The 22,428-nt window shown below is 42.6% G+C and overlaps 2 protein-coding genes across 4 annotated transcripts in view; one reads left to right on the forward strand and one right to left on the reverse strand.

Annotated features, from left to right (window-relative positions):
* MTMR6 (myotubularin related protein 6) overlaps positions 1–11,254 on the reverse strand; it is a 71,266-nt gene extending 60,012 nt beyond the window's left edge. The window contains exons 1-3 of one of the 2 annotated variants that reach the window (XM_033949313.1): positions 11,180–11,254; positions 10,148–10,386; positions 1,642–1,758 (exon numbers count right to left, since the gene is read on the reverse strand). In XM_033949313.1, the coding sequence (XP_033805204.1) occupies positions 1,642–1,758; positions 10,148–10,171 (141 nt within the window). In that variant the 5' untranslated portion in view covers positions 10,172–10,386; positions 11,180–11,254. Of the gene's footprint in view, positions 1–1,641; positions 1,759–10,147; positions 10,387–10,576; positions 10,743–11,179 lie in introns of those variants that run through there. The other variant, XM_033949312.1, reaches the window with a different exon arrangement.
* Positions 11,255–20,009: 8,755 nt separating this feature from the next.
* NUP58 (nucleoporin 58) overlaps positions 20,010–22,428 on the forward strand; it is a 157,448-nt gene continuing 155,029 nt past the window's right edge. Inside the window, exon 1 of one of the 2 annotated variants that reach the window (XM_033948332.1) lies at positions 20,010–20,409. In XM_033948332.1, the coding sequence (XP_033804223.1) occupies positions 20,306–20,409 (104 nt within the window). In that variant the 5' untranslated portion in view covers positions 20,010–20,305. The remainder of the gene's footprint in view (positions 20,410–22,428) is intronic. The other variant, XM_033948331.1, reaches the window with a different exon arrangement.

Consider the following 22,428-nt stretch of genomic DNA (forward strand, 5'->3'; position numbering starts at 1 on the left):
CAATCTATTTTCTAACCATTTGCCTATCCATCTTAGTATATCTCCTTCTATTCCATGGCTTTGTAGTTTCTTCAGTCTCTGCTCATGCTCATGCTCCATGAACATGCCTACAAATCAAAGCTTTGTAAAATATACATACATTCTTTTTTACACATCCCCCTCCGTATTCGCGGGGGTTAAGGGCAGAGCCGGCCTGTGCATATTAAAAAAACGCAAATAATATTCGGGCCGGTTCTGCCCCTAACTGAAGCTAGGATGCCGATATCAGAACAAATGGGTTTACAAGGAAGCAACACTGAACAATAAGCATGATAACTGAATTTACAAGTGAAGCAAGAAATTCACACAGTAGATGACAGTTCTTCTGGGGCAGGAAAGAACCCTCCCTCTTTCCTGCCCGCTGCCAATGCTCTGCTCAGTAACCCCGCTTCTTCATAATGGCTGCTGAGACTGTCACAAGTCTCAGCAGTCAATCTGAAGAAGCGGAGTTACCAGGCAGTACAGCGGCAGTGGGCAGAAAAGAGTGGAGTTCTTTCCTGCCCCCAAAGAGGCCACTAGCTCACTAGGACTGTTAAGGTAGGCCCAGGGAGGGCTCACTGAGGCTTGGATGAGATAGGATAACCAGCCTGTTATCTCCATTGCCACAGGATTACCATGATATCAGTTCCCATTCCTGTGGCATTTCTATAGAAGATGGGGCACACTCACCATAAACTGCATTCATGGATCTCCTTTGGCTTTTTCCCTTCTCTCGTGAAAACTTTTATCACTGAACGGTGCTCCAAATCTAGCAGTTTCTTACTTGATTCGCACAAGGACTCTCCTGACATCCTGTCTTTTGGAATGTTAGACTCACACTGAGCCACAACTGTGCATGAGTAACCTTGAAACATGTCACAACATGAACAGACTTGTTTCAACACGCTTGCTACTTTCTTTCATACCCAAGCAGATAAATTATTGAACACACCTCGTACAACACTCAAATAACATAGTATCTACATATCAAATTGTCATGCCACTGTTTCTTTGATACAATGCAAGCGACTGAACTTGTAACTATGCATTTGTAACTATGACCTAACTTGTAGTAACTGTACAGTAGAGAATGACACGGGGACAAATCTTTTCCCGTCCCCGCAAGAAACTCAATTTCCCCATCCCATCCCTGCGAGTTTTGTTGCTGTCCCTGTCCCATTCCTGTAAGCTCTGCCTTAACCAAACAAGCCTCCGACACTTATGATTTTAAAGTGTTTGAGGCTTGTGCAGAAGAGGATAGAGCTTGCAGGAATGGGGCAGGGACAGGAAAAGAACTCCCCCTTCCACAGTAGACTAACTCTAACCACCTTACCCTTTTCCCTCCAAACTATACAAAAACCTCTCACTTCCCTTCCACCTAAGGATTAAACCCCATAAAGCTATAATTAAGCAAGTTGATTCTCCAAGAAAAGTCAGACTATGAAAAAATACAGCCTGGGGAAGAGCCTGGGGAAGAGGGCGTAGCTAAATCAAACAAGTTTGCTAGGGGAAGGTAGGTTTATTCTACAGTGGGCCACTCACGCACTTGGAATGAAAGGAGATAAAACATGAAAAACAAGTTCTGTTGCATCTGCTTGTCTGCAGTGTAAATTTCATTCTTACCCAGGTCTCCCTTTGGGCCACATCTACAAACAACAAGTGAGTTGCTGTAAGATAGAGAGTCCCTGCTGTTGATTTGTTGCTGATACTAAACCGGTCCAGTAACTTCACCTGTTCTACCTGTAAATAGAAAAAGGTATTTCCATGTCACAAAACACTTAAATAGAACATGCGGTTCAATTCATATAACCACAACCTCCAATATTTAGCAGCAACATTATTTTATTTATTTAACTCTACTTAGATTTAATAAATTAAATTAACAAATTTGTTATGCCACTTCATCTCAGAAAGGATGCACCATGGTGAACTTCAACTAGCAAACTGATAGGATCTATATAATCATACAACTTAGGGCTCCTTTTACTAAGCTACGCTAGCGGTTTTAGCGCATGCGCTAGACACTAACACCTCCATTGAGCTGGTGTTAGTTTTTCCACGTAGCGCGGGGGTTAGCGCGCGCTAAAAACGCTACCGCAACTTAGTAAAAGGAGCCCTTACTATTTATGTATATTGAATAAAACAAATACCAATAAAATAAATTCAAAATATAAAGTACACAATCCTTAAATATATAAACACTGAGTCGTGGCTCGTGGCCAGCGCTGGTTATGGGACGGAAATGGGAATGGATGTTAGGGCATGATAGTGCAGTATTTTTGTGGACGTTTTTCTACAAAAGGCCAGTTTTTCGTATGATTCTGGGTAATTCTAGTTAGACAAACATCTGTGTTAGTTAAGGACCACGCCCAAATAGAAGCGTACGGAAAAACAGGTGAATAAAAATTTGAATATAATGTAGCTAAGGCCAGAGAAAAACACACTAAGGATTAATATAAGGGAAAGCATAATAATATCTGTGTATGTACTTTGCTGTTGAGCCAAATCATGGTGGAAATCATGATTACATGATTACATAGAATCCAGTTTGGGTTCTCTGTTTGGACACCATCTTGTGCCAGTGATTAGTTTTCTGCCTTCTTTGTCCTCTCTGAGTTTTTCCCGCTCCCAGCCACGTAACACCAGATGTGCTTGCTTTAGACTGGTAAAGAAGGATAACGTGCCCCAAACTGAATTGGATGTAGTTTTGAATGAAAATTATGATTTATTGAATGAATGAAAGCTTGGCCAAGCAAAGAGTGAATGAAACAAATATGATTGGATTGAAGTGTAGGACTGTGTTGCTTTGAAAAACATATTTTATATATTTTAAACCTGAAGAAACACTAAGGAAAATCCTAAGGCAGCATCTGGAAGTAATTAGAGTCAGTCTCAAGAATAGGAAGAAGGGGGGCATTGGAAGCCCACGCTTCAGGGAGAGGAGAGGGGGATTTGCCCCCCCTTCCTCCAAAGTAAGGTTTCTGTGTAAGGCTGTGCAATTTGAACCTGTCAGCTTAGGAAGAGTTTTTTCCTTTAGGGCTGAGAATTTCTCAGCACCATGTTAATAATTATAGATTCTCTTGAATGTTATAATGTTAATTCAGAAATCAAAAGTAATTTTCTGAAAACTTTGTATAACTTTTAAACATGGAGGAATGTTTCTTTGTCCAACTTTTAAGACCACCCATAGGATTGTTATTGGTTGATTATGATGATGATGTCACGAAAAGCCAACAGCATATAATAGGAATTTTGGAGCTAGTAAAACGAGACCGTTAGGAGAAGGCCAGCCTTTGGCACCTCTAATGATCTCCCATTAGCGCAACGTTAAGCAATGATGCTGTTCTTTTGATCTAATAATGGAAAAATAGAAACAATAATTCAATAAATCTTGGTTATAATTTTAAAAACCTTGCGCTGGTGTCATTTTGCATGTATTATTGTTTTCAAACCTGAAGCTTTCACAAAGGCGTTGATGTCCCTTGCTCAACACACAAATTCTTAAAAAGCAGCAGTGAAAAGTCAATCCTTCAGTAATTTCCTAAAAAAAGGTAACTTTGTTCCAACCATGATTTAAATGGTAATTTGTTCTGTAACACTGATCAATAAATTCTAAATGTATTTTATTTCCAGTTGAACCCAATTTTTCATTGGAGAGCCCTGGTACGATTAAGGACGCTTACTGAGAGGATCTCAGAGATCCACTCAGAACATAATTAATCAAAAACGTATATAGGTCATCAAGCCCAAGTTTGTAAAAACATTAAGCACTATGATTCACATAGTAAAGAGGTAATATAATCCCATGAACTGCAGTCATCTGTAGCTGAACAAGACATACGGCCTCTTTTACAAAGCCGCGCTAGCAGCTGCTACACAGCCACAGCCCCCGAAGCCCTTTAAATCTCTATGGGCTTCGGGGCCATTAGCGCAGCGTAGCCGCTAGCGCGTCTTTGTAAAAGAGGCCGATAGTTTTCTCATATGCTTCTGAGGTAATCTTTGGTAAAAATAAACAAACAAACCCCCAAAAAACCTATAATAATAAATGATAACAGAACATAACAATTGTGTGAATAAATCTTTATCAATCAATCTATATATATAAAATCGGAGGTATGTATGTGTGTATGTATGTATGTGCCGCGATCACGCAAAAACGGCTTGACCGATTTGAACGAAACTTGGTATGCTGATCCCTCACTACCTGGGATGATATGTTCTGGGGGTCTCGCGGCCCACCTGCACACGTGGGCGGAGCTACAAACAGAAAATCAGATTTCACCCATTCATGTCAATGGCAAAAATGTAAAAAGCTGCCAACGCAAAAACGGCTTGCCCGATTTGAACTAAACTTGGTATGCAGATCCCTCACTACCTGGGGTGATATGTTCTGGGGGTCTCACGGCCCACCTGCACACGTGGGCGGAGCTACAAACTGAAATTCAGATTTCACCCATTCATGTCAATGACAAAAATGTAAAAAGCTGCCTACGCAAAAACGGCTTGCCCGATTTGAACGAAACTTGGTATGCAGATCCCTCACTACCTGGGGTGATATGTTCTGGGGGTCTCGCGGCCCTCCTGCACACGTGGGCGGAGCTACAAACAGAAAATCAGATTTCACCCATTCATGTCAATGGCAAAAATGTAAAAAGCTGCCAACGCAAAAACGGCTTGCCCGATTTGAACTAAACTTGGTATGCAGATCCCTCACTACCTGGGGTGATATGTTCTGGGAGTCTCGCGGCCCACCTGCCCACGTGTGCAGAGCTACAAACAGAAAATCAGATTTCACCCATTCATGTCAATGGAAAAAATGTAAAAAGCTGCCATTCTCACAGTAATTCCAACTATAAAACACTTTCTATGACACTATAACCACTAGGGACATCGTTTCTATTCTACCACGGACACCATACATATAGAGTTTGCATGTTCTAACTGTGTTTGTAACTGTTTCCTTCATGCACCCCAGTTCATAATGTTATTACATTACATGAGTACTCACATATCCTGAACTAGGAACACAGGTTCCATTCTGAACCGGGAACAAACTGCATGGAGTTTCTTTTCAACCTGAGTTTCCACATATTGAATTGTTTAAATCAATACTGAAACTTTTGGATGCCACTTATTCCAACAGATCTTCCTTTTCAGTTTAAGAGATTGCAAATTCCAGTGAGACTTGCATTCTCTATCACAATCAACAAATCACAGGGACTGACTATTACATACTGTGGAGTGGATTTAAGATCCCCCTGTTTTTCCCATGGACAACTCTATGTTGCTTGATCAAGGGTGAATTTATATGTTCTTGCTCCTGGAGGTGAAACTAAAATTGTTGTTTATAATCAAGTTTTGTGTTAGTTGTATTGTATTCATTTTGTCAAATATTTCACATTATAATTTGAATATTGTACTTTTTATAAAGCTGTAAAAAAATAATTTCATTCACCACTATAAAGTATCTTTATTTCAATCCATTTACTGTGTTATTGCTATAATTAAATACCTGTGCAATGCCAGGGCATCAGCTAGTAATCCATAAAGAAAGAAATATGTGTTTTGTGAACCGTCGCAACTTACTAGTTTTCTGTCTCTGAAACGTTTGGAAAGGGAAGGAACATCAAGTTAGATAGACTAGAAAGATAAGCTCCACAACCTAGTCATCAGCCATCTTTGCTTTTGTAACATATATTATATGAATTTGCTCTATAAATCACTCTGAGTATTCTTGGATCTAGTATTGAGGAATTTGAGGACTTGAGATTGTTAGATATCTTTTGTGAATTAAAAAATTTGTTTTCTTTCTAAATGTTAATCATAATCAATCTTTCTGTATGAAATGTTTAATTTTGACAAAATGTTTAAAATGATAAATAAATAAAATAATAAAATAATCTATAAAGACCTATAAAAAACTAAGGGGATCTTATTACTAAGGCGCGCTAACCAATTTAGTGTGCGCTAAATGCCAACGCGTCCACAGAATGGGCATTAGCATTTAGCGTGTGCTAAATTGGCTAGCATGCCTCAGTAAAAGACTCCCTAAACTAGGCTGCAACTAAAATTCAGCCCAAACATGGAAATACCAAAAATGAATTAGCCTTCCTAGATACCATAATTCACATTCATCTGGATTCACTTTCAATTTCCAAATAGCTGACCAACCAACTATGAACTGCTTCCAAAAAGTTTGAATCCACTTCTATAGAAAATTATTGCTGCTGATTGGATTGTTAAGTAATTAAGCTGAATGAGCATATCAGCAACGCACACAGATCTGCACACACAGCTTTGGCTGGCGTATACAGGATTCTCGAAAGTGCATTCTCATTGCTTGCAGCAGCTTTACTATTATGGCTCTGGCAGGTATTCTCTGGGCAGGTTTAGCACATGGTTCCCTGTACATGCAGACTTGTTCTGAGGCATAGCAGGAGAGTTGGAGAAGCAGTGTCATAACAGATTTTTATGTAAGAAAGCATATTCTCCAACTTTCTGACTCTTGGGTATTCCCATTATTCCCTGGATCTTCATCTTCCCTGATTCAAGCCTAGAAACAGTGTGGGCATCCCTCCTGCTGCCAAAAGTAGGTGTCAGAGGTTTGTGCCGCAGTGGCGGGAGGGAACGGGCATCCATCCGCTGCCAGAGGGGTATCGGGGGGGGTTGCTGTGGCAGGAGGTAGTGGGCATCTCTCCTGCTGATCTTCATTTGGGGGTCTCTCTTTTTGAAAAAAAAAAAATTTGTGCACGTGCCGATCGCTATTGCCAGCGACTCATCCCATTCAAATCTAGTGACCCTCAGCGACTCTCCGCAAACCTCATTTGCATGCATGGTTTTTAGAGAATGATTTGTCTTTTTCAAATTGTTACATTTACAGCCACGACAGTGGCCCATCAGATTTTAGCGCGAGTGTTAGAGAGTCTGCTCTTAAGTCATTTATTTAACCATGATAAAGCTGAAGGAAACTTTAAGTCAACTCTTTTAATATCATTGTGATTGTCTTGTGCTTGCACCAGTCTTTTTGTTGCAACTCTATGCTTTCACATCCTACAAAATGTATTTATTTGTAAAATTTATATACTGCCTATATCTAGACAGTTTCCAAATAAAACATACATAGTATAAAAGTAACATTACAAAAAGCTTCTTGACATTTCTCTCCCACTTCCATCTAGTGCCTGCACAAACAGAAATCTTTCCTTATATGAAAGTAGATACAAAGAGTTAAGTTTCAAATATTTTTTTAAATTTCTGTCAGCACACAGGTGTAATTACTCCATCAATGTGTTCCACATTTTAACACCTGCCACACAAAAAGCAACTGCTCTAGTCTAAGCATATCGCCTGCTAGGTTGGTCTAAACTGCCACAGAGTCCTTTGGTATGATTTATAATGATTTGGGATGGGGAGGATTAGTGTTGTTGGGTGTTGGATTACTGCACGCAGGCACCAAAATCTGTGTTCACATAGTGGAAATGGGCTCCATCGCAGAATACTGGCTGTGGATTCTTTCTCTTCCAGATATTAAGAGTGTCTTTGTGTCCTGGCCACCTATGGGAGAGGCCTTAGGCATCTGAGGCAATCGGAATCTTAGGCCCCTCCCCAGTGCATCCCAGAATGCACAGGGAAGGGGAAGGCCCACCATTTTGGTATGGCTGGCATGCCAGAAAGGAGGGTGTAAGCATCCCTCAGGCCGGACTTTCTATAAAGAGGTACGAAGTGGTGAGGGGTTCCAGCAGGAGGGAGTGAGCATCTCTCCTGTCAGGGGACTTCGTAGGGAGGGTTCCCTGATGCTCAGCTGATTGCAGCAGGGGAATTCCCTTGCTGCAGTCAGCTCAGAAGCTGCATCTATTTGAAATGTAGGCCAGTATTTTGCTGGCCTACATTTCAGATGTCTATCACAGCCCTAGGAAGACACCTAGGGCTGCTTAAGCTCACCCAAGGCCACTTCTGAGCAAAAACACACCCACACCCAACCTTGAGCGAGCTTAAATGTCCCGACACATCTCCCTCAACCTCGACAAATGCCTACAGTATAGGTGGTCTGCCTCAGGGTTTTTTTTTTAAATGTGCATCTTGATTGGCTGGTTTAGACAGCAGTAGAACACTTACCACAGCCAACAATTGGGACACCGTTTATAGAATCTGCCCCTAAGTGTCTATTCAATGCTGGAAATGTTCCTTGATGCCAACAATGATGGATGAATCTGTTGCAGTAATGGTAAAATGCTTGAGCATGTGATAGAAGATGTTGCAGATGGTAGGAGTCTGAACAGTAGGCAAGACTCTTGTTGCCACATCAACGGCAAACAAGACACAACTGGTGTCATTTAACAGTAGTTCATTTAAATCCAAAAGCAGCTTGTTGGGATTTTTTTTAATAATTTAATTCAGCTGCCAATTGTCTAAGATGTGTTAAGCTTTTACATATTGATATTAGTCTCAAGTTTTTAGAGAATAACACTTAAGAACAAATATTGTTTCTCTCCCTGTCTCCATCCCTGCGGGCTCTGTCTCCGATCCTGATTCTCGTTTATCTGCGGGTACTCATCCCCTTGTCATTTTCTAGTTCCTACTCCAGAAAAGGGGGGAGGGGGGAAAGGCCTGCAACACTTCCAATTTGGGCTTGTGGCAACAGTCATTGCTGGAGGTAGGAGGAAGCAGAATTATGGAGTCGTTATAGGGAACTCACCTATCTAGCTCTTTCCTTCATACTCTTCCCAGCCTGCAGGAACATGTGCATGCTGCTGCCTATGTCAAATCTTTGGTGACATTTCTCCCAGCACTTGGTGACCACATTATAATGTATTCCATCATTCTGGTCGAGAACCAGCAAGTTATGCCAACCTCAATGAGGTCAGCTACTGCTAACATTTCATTTACATATGCATATCAATAAATCATGTGCTATATTTTCCAGCATCCAAATAACTGTAGAAAAAACATTTCATAAATGAGACAACAAAGATCTTGACATGTAGATCTGCAGCAGTATTCTACTAACTTCCATATCTGACCACTAATTTGACCAGCATTTAAAACATTTTTCTTCACTTGAGCTTTCCTAGTATGAACGTCTGGCTGGTTTCTAAGCTGTGGTGCAGTTTGATTTTCTTCTACAGTATTTCCATTATTGTTTGTTGGACTTTTAACCTGATGTCTTCCTTGTTACAGGGACATGTATTTGCTGCCTCTTGGCTACTTCTACCTACTGCTCATTTGTTTATTTTTCGGTTGTAAAATACACTGCTCTGAGTTTGCTGGATGCCTCTCTTCTGGTGTCCTCTTCTGCCACCATTTGATGTATTATTTCCTACTTCTTAACTCACTATTCTATTTTTTTCCTTACGTTATGCTTTGATTATTTTAAGTGTAATGAGTACTACTGAAAGACGATCTAGAACAGGGGTGGGCAATTCCGGTCCTCAAGGGCCAGAATCCAATCGGGTTTTCAGGATTTCTCCCAATGAATATGCATTGAAAGCATTGCATGCAAATAGATCTGCATATTCATTGGGGAAATCCTGAAAACCCGATTGGATTCCGGCCCTTGAGGACCAGAGTTGCCCATGTCTGATCTAAAATATGCTAAATATGTTGACACCACTTCAGCTCTGCTAGATCAGAGATCTCAAAGTCACTCCTTGAGGGCCGCAATCCAGTCGGGTTTTCAGGATTTCCCCAATGAATATGCATTGAAAGCAGTGCATGCACATAGATCTCATGCATATTCATTGGGGAAATCCTGAAAACCCGATTGGATTCTGGCCCTCAAGGAGGGACTTTGAGACCCCTGTGCAAGATGAACCTAATCAGGAGTACAAGTCGTGCTTTACAATTGACAGATGATGAATAAAAACATTAAAATACCATAGATCTTATAAAATCTTCTGTTCGAGCGGAATATTAAAGACCGCTCGACTCAAGAAAGCAGAGACAACCCATATTTCTCACGCACACGCGAAACGCAATCCCTACAACCAAGGGAGAACAAGGACAATTCATATCCATCAGAATCATAGACGTTTTCCAATCTCAAAACACCCGCACCTCCGGAAGAACATCCACCTAATCTACCCCTCCCCCAGCAAGTGGCGATATCTTAACACCATCAAAAAAAAAGTACCTTGGTGGTTCTGATGTGCTCCATCCTCGGAGAGCGGCAACGGAAAGCTAAGAGGAAACTGCATAGGCGGCGGCAGAGATGCTCTCAGCTTCCTAGACTCACTTCCGGGTCCCTGTGTCCGTGTAACCCGCGCCGCAGCCCTGCACTCACAGCGCCCACTACTGGAAACTCCGGCGGCCGCCTGTACTTCCTCATCAGCCAAAGACAGCAGGTCTGCAGCTACAGCAGTGGGACTTGACCTTTCAAATTCACATAACTTTATTTACATCATCATTTTTACACTTGTTGCCAAAGTAATATAAAATAAAGCAAAAAATAAAAATGACAGTAGAAAATAATCCTCTATCCAACTGTCCCCACTATGCCATTTCAGAAGAAGAAAATGCCATATGTATGTAAATTCTGTATTATTAATCAAGTTTTACATACCTCTGGTAGCCTCTAGAAATAATAGTAGTAGTAGAAAACAGAGCTCTAGACTGAAAAACACATTCCAGACGTACAAGCTGTAGAAAACTTGTAATAATAAAGCATTACTAATGTCCAGGATGGGACAGAGGAGTAGCTTAGTGACTAGAGCAGTGGTTCCCAACCCTGTCCTGGAGGACCACCAGGCCAATCGGGTTTTCAGGCTAGCCCTAATGAATATGCATGAGAGAGATTTGCATATAATGGAAGTGATAGGCTTGCAAATCTGCTCCATGCATATTCATTAGGGCTAGCCTGAAAACACGATTGGCCTGGTGGTCCTCCAGGACAGGGTTGGGAACCACTGGACTAGAGCACCAAGATGGGAATCAGAGGGCCCAAGTTAGAGTTACCAGATGTCTGAGAAAACCTGGGCATGGCCTCTTTTAAGAGGAATGTCCAAATGCCTGGAGGGATTTCCAAAACCCAGCAGTTTGTCCTGGTTTTAGAAGGCTCAGAGAACCTCCAAGCAGTGGCATAGCGAGGGTGGGTGGTGCCCAAAGCAGTGCCCCCACTCCTTCCGTACCCACATGCCAATCGCACTCTCCTTTCCCACTCCCATACCTCTTTACATCTTCACCAGCACGAATAGCTTCTAAAGCCTGGCATTGGTTGTCCCTCTGACATCACTTCCTGGCTCTGCAACCTGGAAGTGATTTCAGAGGGAGCCAAGCCAACACGAGGAGCAGGCTAGAGTAGTTGCTCGCGCTGGCAAATATTTTAAAGAGGTACAGCAGGGAAAGGAGTGCTAGAGCGTGGCGAGGGGGACGGAAAGGTGTCGATACCCGCACCAAGATGGCGCCCGGGGCAGTTCGCCCCCCTCCCTTTACTAAGCCACTGCCTCCAAGCATGCATGGTGTAGATGAGATGAGGTTTTTGTGGGGACAGTAATAGGGGTGGAATGGGGCAGAGCCACATATCCTCTTTTTTGCATCCCAACTGTTCACCAGTCTTGCCCCTGTACTGCCCCACTTTTCACCCATTTCTTAATCCCACTTCCCATCTTCTGTACCCCTTTAGGCTTCTCTATCTCCCTCCACCCAACTTCCCCACCCCCCCATGAGTGCTTCTCTCTCTCTCTCCCCCTCCATGGGTATTTCTCTCTCTCTCTCCCTCCATCCAATCCCTCCATAGGTGCTGCTTTCTCTCTCTACACACACACAAATCCCCTCCCATGGGTGTTTCTCTCTCTATCCCCCTCCCTCCAACCCCCCCCCCCCCAGCAAAACAGTGTTTCACTCTCTCCCTATGACTCTCCCTTGTCCCTCACCTACCTCCTCACTGAAATTTAATCATAGGAATGGCTGGCAGCAGCGTGGTGAACCTGCTGCTGCTGTCAATTGGCCTGAAGATTAAATTTCAATGGAGCCAGAGGAGGTAAGTGGGGAATATCCAGGAGAATACCCCGGATAGTATAGAAAGCCATCCTCAGTAATCACCACATGATGTGGTTTAATATTAGGACAGGTGTAGAGAGAGCTCATTCAATAGTAAAAGTCCTAGACTTTTTAAAATAAACAAAAAAAAAAACTTTGTTCAGATGGAGGATTACGTCAAGGAATTGTTGTCTGGATGGAAATATCTGGAGGAGAAGGAAAGCAGTTGGCAAAACTAAAAGGAGCTATTGTAAGGGCAATAAACCGTTTTGTAAGGAAAGTAAGTAAAAGCAAGAGGAAAATAAGGCCGCTTTGGTTCTCAAAAATAGTAGTCGAAAAGGTAAGGAACAGAGGTTAGCTCTCATAAACTACAGAAGATCACAGAAAGAGGAAGACAGGCTAATATATCTGGGAAAGTTAAGAGAGGCTGGTAGAGTAGTCAGGAAAGCAATGATGCAAATGGAAAAAAAAAATAGCTGACATGGTAAAATGGGAGGGGTGATAAAACAAGTTTTACTTATATTAGTGATAGTAAAAAGTGCAAAAGTGGCATTGTGAGAATAAAGGTGAAAGGATAAATATGTAAAAGCTGATAAAGATAAGGATGAATTGCTTAACAAAAAATTCTGTTCTGTGTTCACAGGAAGTGCCGGGAGCGGAATGCAGAAGACAAACGCAAATAGGGCTGGAGGTGTGGTGAACAAAGTGATGGGGTCCAGATGGTGTACATCCGAGGGTACTGAAGGAACTTAGGAAAATTCTGGTGGCTCTACTGGTTGACCTTTTCAATGCTTCTCTAGAATCAGGAATAGTACCAGAGGACCAATGAAAGGCAAATGTGGTCCCTGTCCACAAAAGTGGAAGTGAGGAAGAAGAGAGAACTACAGGCTAGTAGCAAATAAATTAATGGAAACACTTTTAAAACCGGGTATTGTGCAGTTTCTGGAATCTAGTGTATTACAGGACCCAAGGTAACATGGATTCACTAGAGACGGGTCTTGTCAGACAAATCTGATTAACTTCTTTAACTAAGTGACTAGAGAATTGGATAGTGTGCTAGATGTGGTGTATTAGATTTTAGCAAAGCCTTTAACAGGCGTCAAATAAACTTAGTGCCCACGGGATTGGCCCCAAAGTGACGGGCTGTGTCAGGAACCGGTTGAGTGGAAAGCAACAGAGGGTAGTGGTCAATGAAGATCTCTCTGAGGAAAGGGATGTTACCAGTGGTGTGCCTAGGGCAGGGGTCAGCAACCTTTTTAAAGCAAACAGCCATTTTATCCTAAATGTTTGACCCAATATTTACAAAGAGCCACAATGAGTAGAGAAGAGGGTCTGAGATATGATTTTTAATGTGACATAAGTATACTGTATATGCATTTAATATAAAAACAAAACTTCAAGTACTTACATAGTATAAAAAAAACCAATTTAATGAGACCAGCATTTCATGGCAATACCACCGCTGCATCAAAGCAAATAAAGATCAGCTACTCAATGTTGGCAGTGTGAAACATCAGCATGCTGCATGCACCATCTCTCCCTCCCCTCCACCCCTATGCCCATTTCTCCCTCTCTCCCCATACACCATCTCTCCCTACCCTCCACCCATATGTCCATATCTCCCTCTCTTTCCATTCAGCATCTCTCCCTCCCCTCCATCCTTATGACCATTTCTCTCACTCTCACCTTCTCATCCCCCCTGTAACATATTTCCTTCTCCCCCCACTCCATCTCCACTCACATATATGCTCTTTTTTGCTTCAATGGGTCAGTGGAAATTCCTAACAGCTGACTGCCGCTAATCCAGACACCTCTCCTCTGTCACATCCCACATAAGCAGAAACAAGAAGTTCTGAGAGAAGGCGGGATGCAGCAGAGGAGAGGCTTCCAAGTAGGGCTAGTTTTAGACATGCTGAGGCCCAGGGCAGAAATTAAGGAGGGGGCTCCTGATTAGGGTTATGAGATTTTTGTCTGTAGAAACCTGGACACAGGGCCATGCCCCATTCTGCCTCTAGCTCTGCCCCTCTAGTTAGCCTCTAGCCCTGCCCCGTAAAGCCTTGTCCTTGTTTTCTGACCTCTAGGCCACATCTGGAGAGTCTCCAACCATGTGCAGATATTTGTGATGCCATCCGCACATGCTCAGAGGCCCTCCAGACGCAGCTGGGAGGTCGGGGCTTTCCAAAACCCAGATATACTGCCGAGTTATGGAAAGTCCATCTGGGCACCCAGACAGTCCTCTAAAAAGAGGACATGTCCAGGTTTTCCTGGAAGTCTGGTAACCCTACCCTCTTGATGCTGAACAATAGGATGGCAGGGAAAAAAATAGATCCTGCATCTTTTATGTTCCACCCCAGACCTAACATTTCTCCCTCTACTAGTACTATTTAACACTTTTATAGCGCTAAAGGGCATACGCAGTGCTGTACATGTTGATATTAAATAGACAATCCCTGCTCGGAAGAGCTTACAATCTAACTTAGACAGACAGACATGACATAAAGGGTTGGGGATGCAAAACCCAAGGAGGAGAGTTAGGAGTTGAAAGCAGTCTCAAAGAGGTGAGCTTTTAACTTGGACTTGAACATTTCCTTTCATTCCCATTTCCAACTTCTCTCCCTTTCTCTTCCCACCTGCCCTCACATCCCATATCTCTCCCTCCTTCCCTGGTCCACCATTCTTTCCCTTTCTCTTCCCAATCATTCTACCCTCCCATCCTATATTTTTCTTTCTTCCCCCAGGTCCACCATCTCTCCCTTTCTTTCCCAACTGTCTTCCTTCAAGTGTCTCTTTCTCCTCCCCTCCCTCCACACCATCCCACATCCAACTTCTCTCCTTTTCTCTTCTCTCCATCCAGACTGTTGCCTCTTTTCCAGGCCCCACAAGTTCTTCCCTTTCATTTCATCTGCCCCCACCTCCAGTCTGGCATGTCTTTTAAACTTTTCTCCCATTCTACTTTTTAAAAAAGCCAGCTAGTCCAGAGAGCTACTTTGAGCCAGCATGCCTTTCCCCTTCTTTCAGTGCCAGCCTGACGTCATCCTCACCTTCCTTTTCCCGCTGAAAAACTGCCTGCACCAGTGATTCTGAAGCGCTGCCTGCAGCCTCCTCCCTGCTTTCCTTATGCTGTGGTCTGCCTAAGAGAAACAGGAAATTACATCAATGGGGGCGGACCAAGGCAGAAGGAAAGCAGGGAGAAGGCTACAGGCAGTGCATCAGAATCGCTGCCATGATCAGTTTGTCAGCAGGATGGGGAAGGAGAGTGTGGTGTTAGACCAGCACTGAAAGAAAGGGGAAGGCTTGCCAGCCCACAGGGGGCCCCCAGAGCTGTCCTGTTTGGCCTCCTCTAATACCTGCCCTGCTTCTGGGTTAGCAGCAGGCAATTTTATAAATTGCTGCCGCTAGCCCATTGAAGCAAGAGAAGAGCTGCAGCCACGTGGTCAAAGAGCCGCATGTGGCTTGAGAGCCACAGTTTGCTAACACCTGGCCTAGGGTTACCATCCATCTGGACACCCAGACAGTCCTTTAAAAAGAGGACATATCCGATTAAATCCGTACATCTGGTAACCCTAAGTGTGCCTGAAGGTTCAGTTCTTGGGCCTGTTCTTTTTTTACCATTTTTGTAAGCAATATTGCTGAAGGGTTGTCAGGTAGGATCTGCCTCTTTGCGAATTATAACAAAATCTGCAATACAGTAGACACTCCTGATAGTATGAATAACATGAGGAAGGTCCTAGTGAAGTTTTAATAATGTTCTGAAATTTGGCAGCTAAAATTTCATGCTATGAAATGCAAATTCGTGAAGCGTTCCACATTTAAAAAAAAAAAAAAGAGAACTGCAAGGTCATGCACTTGGGCTGAAACAAAAAAAAGGGAATGGTACAGTTTGGTGAGATAATAAGTGATGATTTTAAGGTGGCTAAACAAGTTGAAAAGGCAACAGTGAAAGCTAGAAGGATGCTTGGGTGCATAGGGAGAGGTATGGCTAGTAGGACAGAGGAGGTATTGATGCCCCTGTATTTACACTCTGTTGAGACCTAATTTAGAATATTGTGTGCAATTCTGGAGACTACACCCAGTGGTGTAGTAAGGAGGGGTGTCTGCCTCAGGCACCATCTTGCTAGAGAAGCTGGCACCCCTCCTCCTCTCTGCACCCTTCCCCCCCCCCCGGTCCTCCCCCTGCCACACACGTGCACCCCTTCTCTTCCCCTAAACATTTTTTACTTCTCCGGTGTGAGCAACATTGATGCCCACATCACCATCGACGCTCTCTCTGATGTCACTTCCGGGTCCCGGGTCTCAGCTTGATTTCTTACAATTAAGTAAAAGACTGTCCCTCCCCCCCTCCTTTTACAAAACTGCAAGAGTGGTTTTTAGGCAACAAACAAAAGGAATTGACCCCAAAATATCCACAGAGAAGAAAATCCAGAGAAAACCAAAAAAAACTCTGGAGTGATGATGTTCCTAAATGGACTTTATTTGAAAGTGTCAAAGTTCCTTTAAGGCTTTTATGTGGATGGATTTTTTTATGTGGATGATTTCAGTGTACCTTTGGAACTTTGACACTTTCAAATAAAGTCCATTTAGGAACATTGTCACTCCACAGAGTTTTTTTGGTTTTCTTAAGAGTGGTTTTTAGCGCATTGAATGCTTTGCGCTACTCTTGACACTCGCCGGCCTATGCTATAAACCGCTCTTGCGGCTTTGTAAAAATGTGTGTGTGTGAAGTAATTGGACCCCTGAGAAAATTATCCTTTGGCTTACTGAAGTAAATCTGGCCCTGGCTTGTGCCCAGCTTCAAATCAGACTTTTTTTTTTTTTTTTTGGGGGGGTTGCAGGTGCCTGACCCAATGAGCTAGCTGGTGCCCCGAGACGGTGCAAGTGAGATCAGGGTTACATTTCATTAAAATGTATATTCTGCCCCTACCCCAAGGAGATCATGGCAGATTAAAATCAAATAATACTCTACTGGAAATATTAATCCGTGAATAGATTCTTCAAATAGCCCATAAATACAATAAGAAAAAAAATAACCATGTCAATTAGTCAAAACAAATATCTTAAAAAATAAATTATTAATTTATCCCATAGAGCCCGAAGTGCTCTCCTGAACTTTTGACACTGGAGTGCTGGGGGTAGGGGTGGGGGTAGGGGGTTGGGAGAGAGTTGGAGGTAGTTGCAGTCTGTTTTTTAGTCTTTATGGTCTGCGCGACGAACAACGTGATAGACTTTCTTATCACTTGTTTTCTATGTGGGCTATGTTTCTGAATGTTGTGGTTATGTTGTGTTCAACAATTTCTAAATAAAAAATGTGGAAAAAAAAGATTTCTAGAGCTTCCTAAATGTCATGTACTTATGTTCCGTTCTTATGAAAAAAAGAAAGATCATTACAAACAGAAGAGGCCTGATAAAGAAATAGACCATTGACTAAACTGTTTAGCTTTGGACATGGAAATTGAATATAAAATTGATTACGAGAAGAGTGCACTATCCTTCTTACTAGTAAAGTGATTAAATCCACTAAATATTGTGGAGCCAAACCATACAGAATGTTAAAGACCATAACATAGAGCTTAAAGCTAATTCTAGCAATCACTGGAAGCCAAGTGTAATTTTATAATATGAGATGTAACCCTATTACTCTTAGAGATGTAAAAGATCAATCTTTTTGCAACATTCTGTGCAGTCTGCATTCTCTTCAGGAGACTCTTAGAGCATCCTAAGTAGACAATATCACTATAATCAGTCTGGGACAATATAAAAGATTGTGACAAGAAGAAAAAAGATTGACTCTTCAAAATATTTATGGACAGCGTTCAGGTTTCTTAATAGGTAAAAAATGGTACCCAGATTTGTGTGCCTAAATATGGGTGCAATTCCAAGATGCACATGTCAAGTTTCCAAATTTAAAGTTTATTGAAATTAGATTTACTACACCATTAGCAATCTTTCTGAACAGTGTACAATAACAAACCATAAAAGCCAATAAAGGAACTATAATAACTAATAGGAAAGAAACAAGGTAGCATGGAAAAGAAATACAAATAGCAATCAAGATTTATTTATTGGGATAAAAATGAAGATGAAGAATACTGTGTTGGTCAAGCATCAACTAAGGGCTCCTTTTAAGAAGGCGCGTTAGGGTCTTAACACGCGGAATAGCACGTGCTAAAATGCCATGCTCGCTAGCCGCTACCGCCTCCTCTTGAGCAGGCGGTAGTTTTTTAGCTAGCGTGCGCTAATCCGGTGCGTGCGCTAAAAATGCTAGCACACCTTCGTAAAAGGAGCCCTAAGCCATACCATAGCACAGCAAATCAATCAGGAAAAGCCTTTGTGAATAAATAGGACTTCAATTATCATCTTACAATTATCCAATGACAATTCCAGTTGAACATGCAGAGAGATCATTCCAAAGTTGAGAACCCATAGTGCCAAAAAATAGTTTCTATAGAGTTTCCAGAAACATATAGGTGTGAGCAGCAGAAGTCAGTAGGCTGCACCAGCCTCTGTCACCTAACACTTCAACGCTTTCTAAGTGCCACATCAGCCACCAGAGCACCCTGTCGACTTCCTGCTGCTCAAGTAGTGTAGTTTGGATTCTGGCAGGGAAATTCTTCTGCTAATAGAGCTTGGGCACCCTCACTAGCCATGTACTGTCTGCCACAGTGCTGGATGGGTCCTGAGCCCGATTGGGGGGGGGGGGGTAGGCCCCCAAAGCCTCCCCATGGCTATGCCACTGGTGCAAGGTAATCTGGAATATGAATACCTGACATCCTTATTTTGAAGATGAGGAATATTTTATAGAGTGATAAGAGACTGAGCATGTCAGGTGCATTCTGAAATGTTGCACATGTTGTTACATGATGGGTCTGTGAGCCCAACTTGGGTGCCAACATTCACACCAGGTTTCTGCAGGCATAAATCTGCACACCCTTTATAGAATCATGCTTAATACTGATATTTTTCAGCACCCATTTTAGGCACCGTTTGTACACTCCGTTTTTGTATCTGGAGTGTATGGGAGTACAGACTCTCTGGGATAAGGTGTTAAAATTTTTTAATGTTAATATGTATTATGGGTAATTCAGTCCTGACCTAGAAATATGTATTCTGGACTTGCATGGTCTCTTTTCGTACTACATGTAACCTACTTCTGCATTGACATTTTGTCTATTGGAAGATGGAAGATATTAAAATATTTTGCTTGGTTGTTACTGTTAGTATTATAGGGTATTGACACAAGCATTAATAAATGATAAACATCAGGGTTTCATCAGTTAAAGTTACCATATTTCTTGTTGGAAAAAAAGGGGACATGCGGCTTTGCCCCATTCCACCCTTCATGCCCCGTTCTGCTCCCAGCCCCAACCTCACAGAAGCCTCATCTCTTCTTCCCTGAGACCAGTCCGCATCTGGAGGGCCTCCGAGCATGTACAAATGTTTTATGTAATGACATCACACACATGCAAACATGTGTGTGACATTATTGCATCACATCTGTGCATGCTTAGAAGCCCTTCATATGTGGCCCTGAGCTCAGGGCCTTCCAAAACCTGGACGAATTGCTGGGTTTTTGGAAAGTCTGTCCGGGCACCCAGACAGTCCTCTAAACAGATTTATCACACTAATGAAAAACATAAACACTGGACTGTACAGGTAGGCTGCTACACAAAGCCCACCTTGATAACGAGAAGGGTCCTTTAAATTTAGACCCTTCCAATAGGCCCACGCGGGGATCCATCCCTAGGTGGTTCCTGAACCCCAGCCAATTGGGTTTTTAAGAATATCCATAATGAATATTCATGATTAGATTTGCATGTCCTGCCTCCATTGCAAGCAAATCTAGCTCGTGAACATTCATTGCAAATATCCTGAAAACCTGACTGGTTAGGGTTCAGGCCGGGGGACAGTGCCCGGTCCCTTGCTTGTGTAGGCAGATCACACAACTTATCGCCTTTCCTTAAGACAAGTGTTTTTCCATCCCTGTCCCTTTAACACGTACGCCGTCGGGGCGGGGCTCTCTAGTATCCCGTCAAGCTGCGGGGCTGCAGAGCGTTCGGAGGCGCGCGACGCAGATTGTTTAGTTTTGTGGGTAGCGTGTGCTTCCCCCCCCTCCCCCCACCTTGAGTTTCTTCTTCCTCTGGCGCTTGGTGCTGGTGCTGCTGCTGCGCAGTCACTAGCTCAGTGCTGCCGTTATTTCGGCCTGTGACGGGGCCCTGGCGGTAAATCACGCTCCGGCTACCCCTTACTTTCCCTGCGGCCGGCGAGCGGTGCCGGGACTGCCCGCACAGTAAAGAGCTTGTGCTGCCCCGGCCCGGCCATGGCCACCGGTTTCTCCTTTGGGGCATCAACGGGCACTACCACCTTAGGGGCTTCGGGAACAGCAGCAGGCGGAGGCTTTTCCTTTGGACCAACGACAGCCAGGTGAGAGGGGGAAGGAGAGAGACGTGGTTGGTGGGACTTCTTGGCCGTCTAGGTCGGAGCAGTCTTAACAGTAATCTTAAACTGCAAATCGCAGTAAAATCAGACCGCGTGAGTTAAAAAACCCCCCCAAAAAAACCAACCAACAACCCAAAAAACACCCGTAACTTGTGGAAGCGTTTTGCACACCTATTGCTGGAGGTACAGATAGAGTTACCATAATGGAAGTAAGGAGGGCAGTTTGAGACAATTGAAGTAAAACCCGGATGTCTTAAGCCGTCCTCCTTTTTCTGGAGTTATATGGTGATCCTACGGTAGGTATAGGTGCCAGCTCTGTGTGTGCGTGAAGTAAACTCAATTTCTCTGATCAGGGAGCATTGAATTTTGTTGAGTTTAGCATCCTGAATCATTTTTGAAAAGTTGGCTCTTGTGACTGGAGGATATACGCTTATCCTATTCTGGAGATTGTGCGACCATGTTGGTGGTGATGGTCTTGCATTAAAGAACTCGGAGTATGCACAAGAAATAGATCTTTTACGAGTTAGGGGAGGTGAGGGGAGAGGCTCAAAAGCTTGCCTTAGAAGTAAGACTTGTAGTTTCTGATGCTTAAAAGAGTTGGTTGAGTGAGTGAGTGGGATTTTCCTGTAGGTCTGGAGCTTCCAATAGCTGTTTGTGTGAGTGTATGTCCCACCCTTATGGTCAGAACGCAAGGGGGACACATGCAACACACACACAATAACTACATCCATATGGCCTGTGAAACAAACAAACAAAAATCCCCCAAACAAACCACAAATAAATTGCTTCAAGCACTGGCAATCAGGACCTGTATTGGGCTCGCACAGGAGAGCTGTGCCACTTAGCCCTTGTGCTCGGGTTCTAGGCACAGTTCCTCCTCTTTTTATTGGGCTACTCAGCACAAATAGTGTGCATATGATTTTATGCTGGTTGTGCTGAGCATGCCTGCAAATCAGAATTGCTCCCAACCCAGTAAGTTACATGACATTAATATATATGGATTACTAATATGCCTTAGAAGGAGTTTAATATGATTTACAATTTAGAAGAACAAAGAAAGGCAAGTGAGATGTCATAAAGCAACCAAAGGGTACATTTATTCACAAAATTTTAGCACGTTTACCTGATATGAATAAATGTACCCTTTGGTTGTTTTATGACTTCTCACTTGCCTTTCTTTGACACATATTGAGGCAATTCTTCTTCCCTTTCTTGTTTGTTTACAATTTAGAAGAGCATGGCCATACAATTATTTCATTAGGGTTTATGTAGGTGTAGGATTATGGCATATGGTTTGGAGAGAAGATTGATTGGTGTTGTCTTCATGTTAATGGGCTTTATAGTATGGGAATTTTCTGCATTCTGCCCTTAGTCTTGTAAACTCATAGCTTTAATTTTAAGGGTTGAATTTGTGCATAGGAGGTAAAAAATATTGGAGAACTGGCAAAGTACACTAGTTTGCCAATTTGATTTAAAAGGGGGGTTTGGCTGTATTAGATATTTGTTTTCACTTCCTAGAGTAGCCATTTATTTCTCTATATGACTGTTTGCATAAATGTGTTTTTTTTTTCCTTAAAGGCAGAAAGTTATTGGTCTCTTAATGCTTTATAGTTGATAGAATATTGGAGCACTGCATTTTTTGAAAGTAATATATCAAAGTAAAGTGGTTGCTGTTTTAGTTTGCTTAAATGTATGAAAACAAGAGGTAAAAAAAATTCAACCCAGTCAATCAGGTTTGCAGGATCCCACAATGAATTTACATGTACTACCTCCATTGGATAGAGATCCATCTCATGTATATATGCATTGTGAGCATCCTGAAAACCTTGGTAGGTGCAATTTCTCCAAATGGGTTAGTTTTGTGCATTTCATAACAGAGTGTGTCTTGATGACTGAGTTGAGGGCCACTGGATTAATGCAGTGGAGATTGAGAGGATTTTTTTTTTTGTGAAAGATAAGAATAAATCATATTTAAGAATAGGGCACATTAGAACTGGTGGGGGA

Source organism: Geotrypetes seraphini, chromosome 6, assembly GCF_902459505.1.
Source record: "Geotrypetes seraphini chromosome 6, aGeoSer1.1, whole genome shotgun sequence".
NCBI lineage: Eukaryota > Metazoa > Chordata > Amphibia > Gymnophiona > Dermophiidae > Geotrypetes > Geotrypetes seraphini.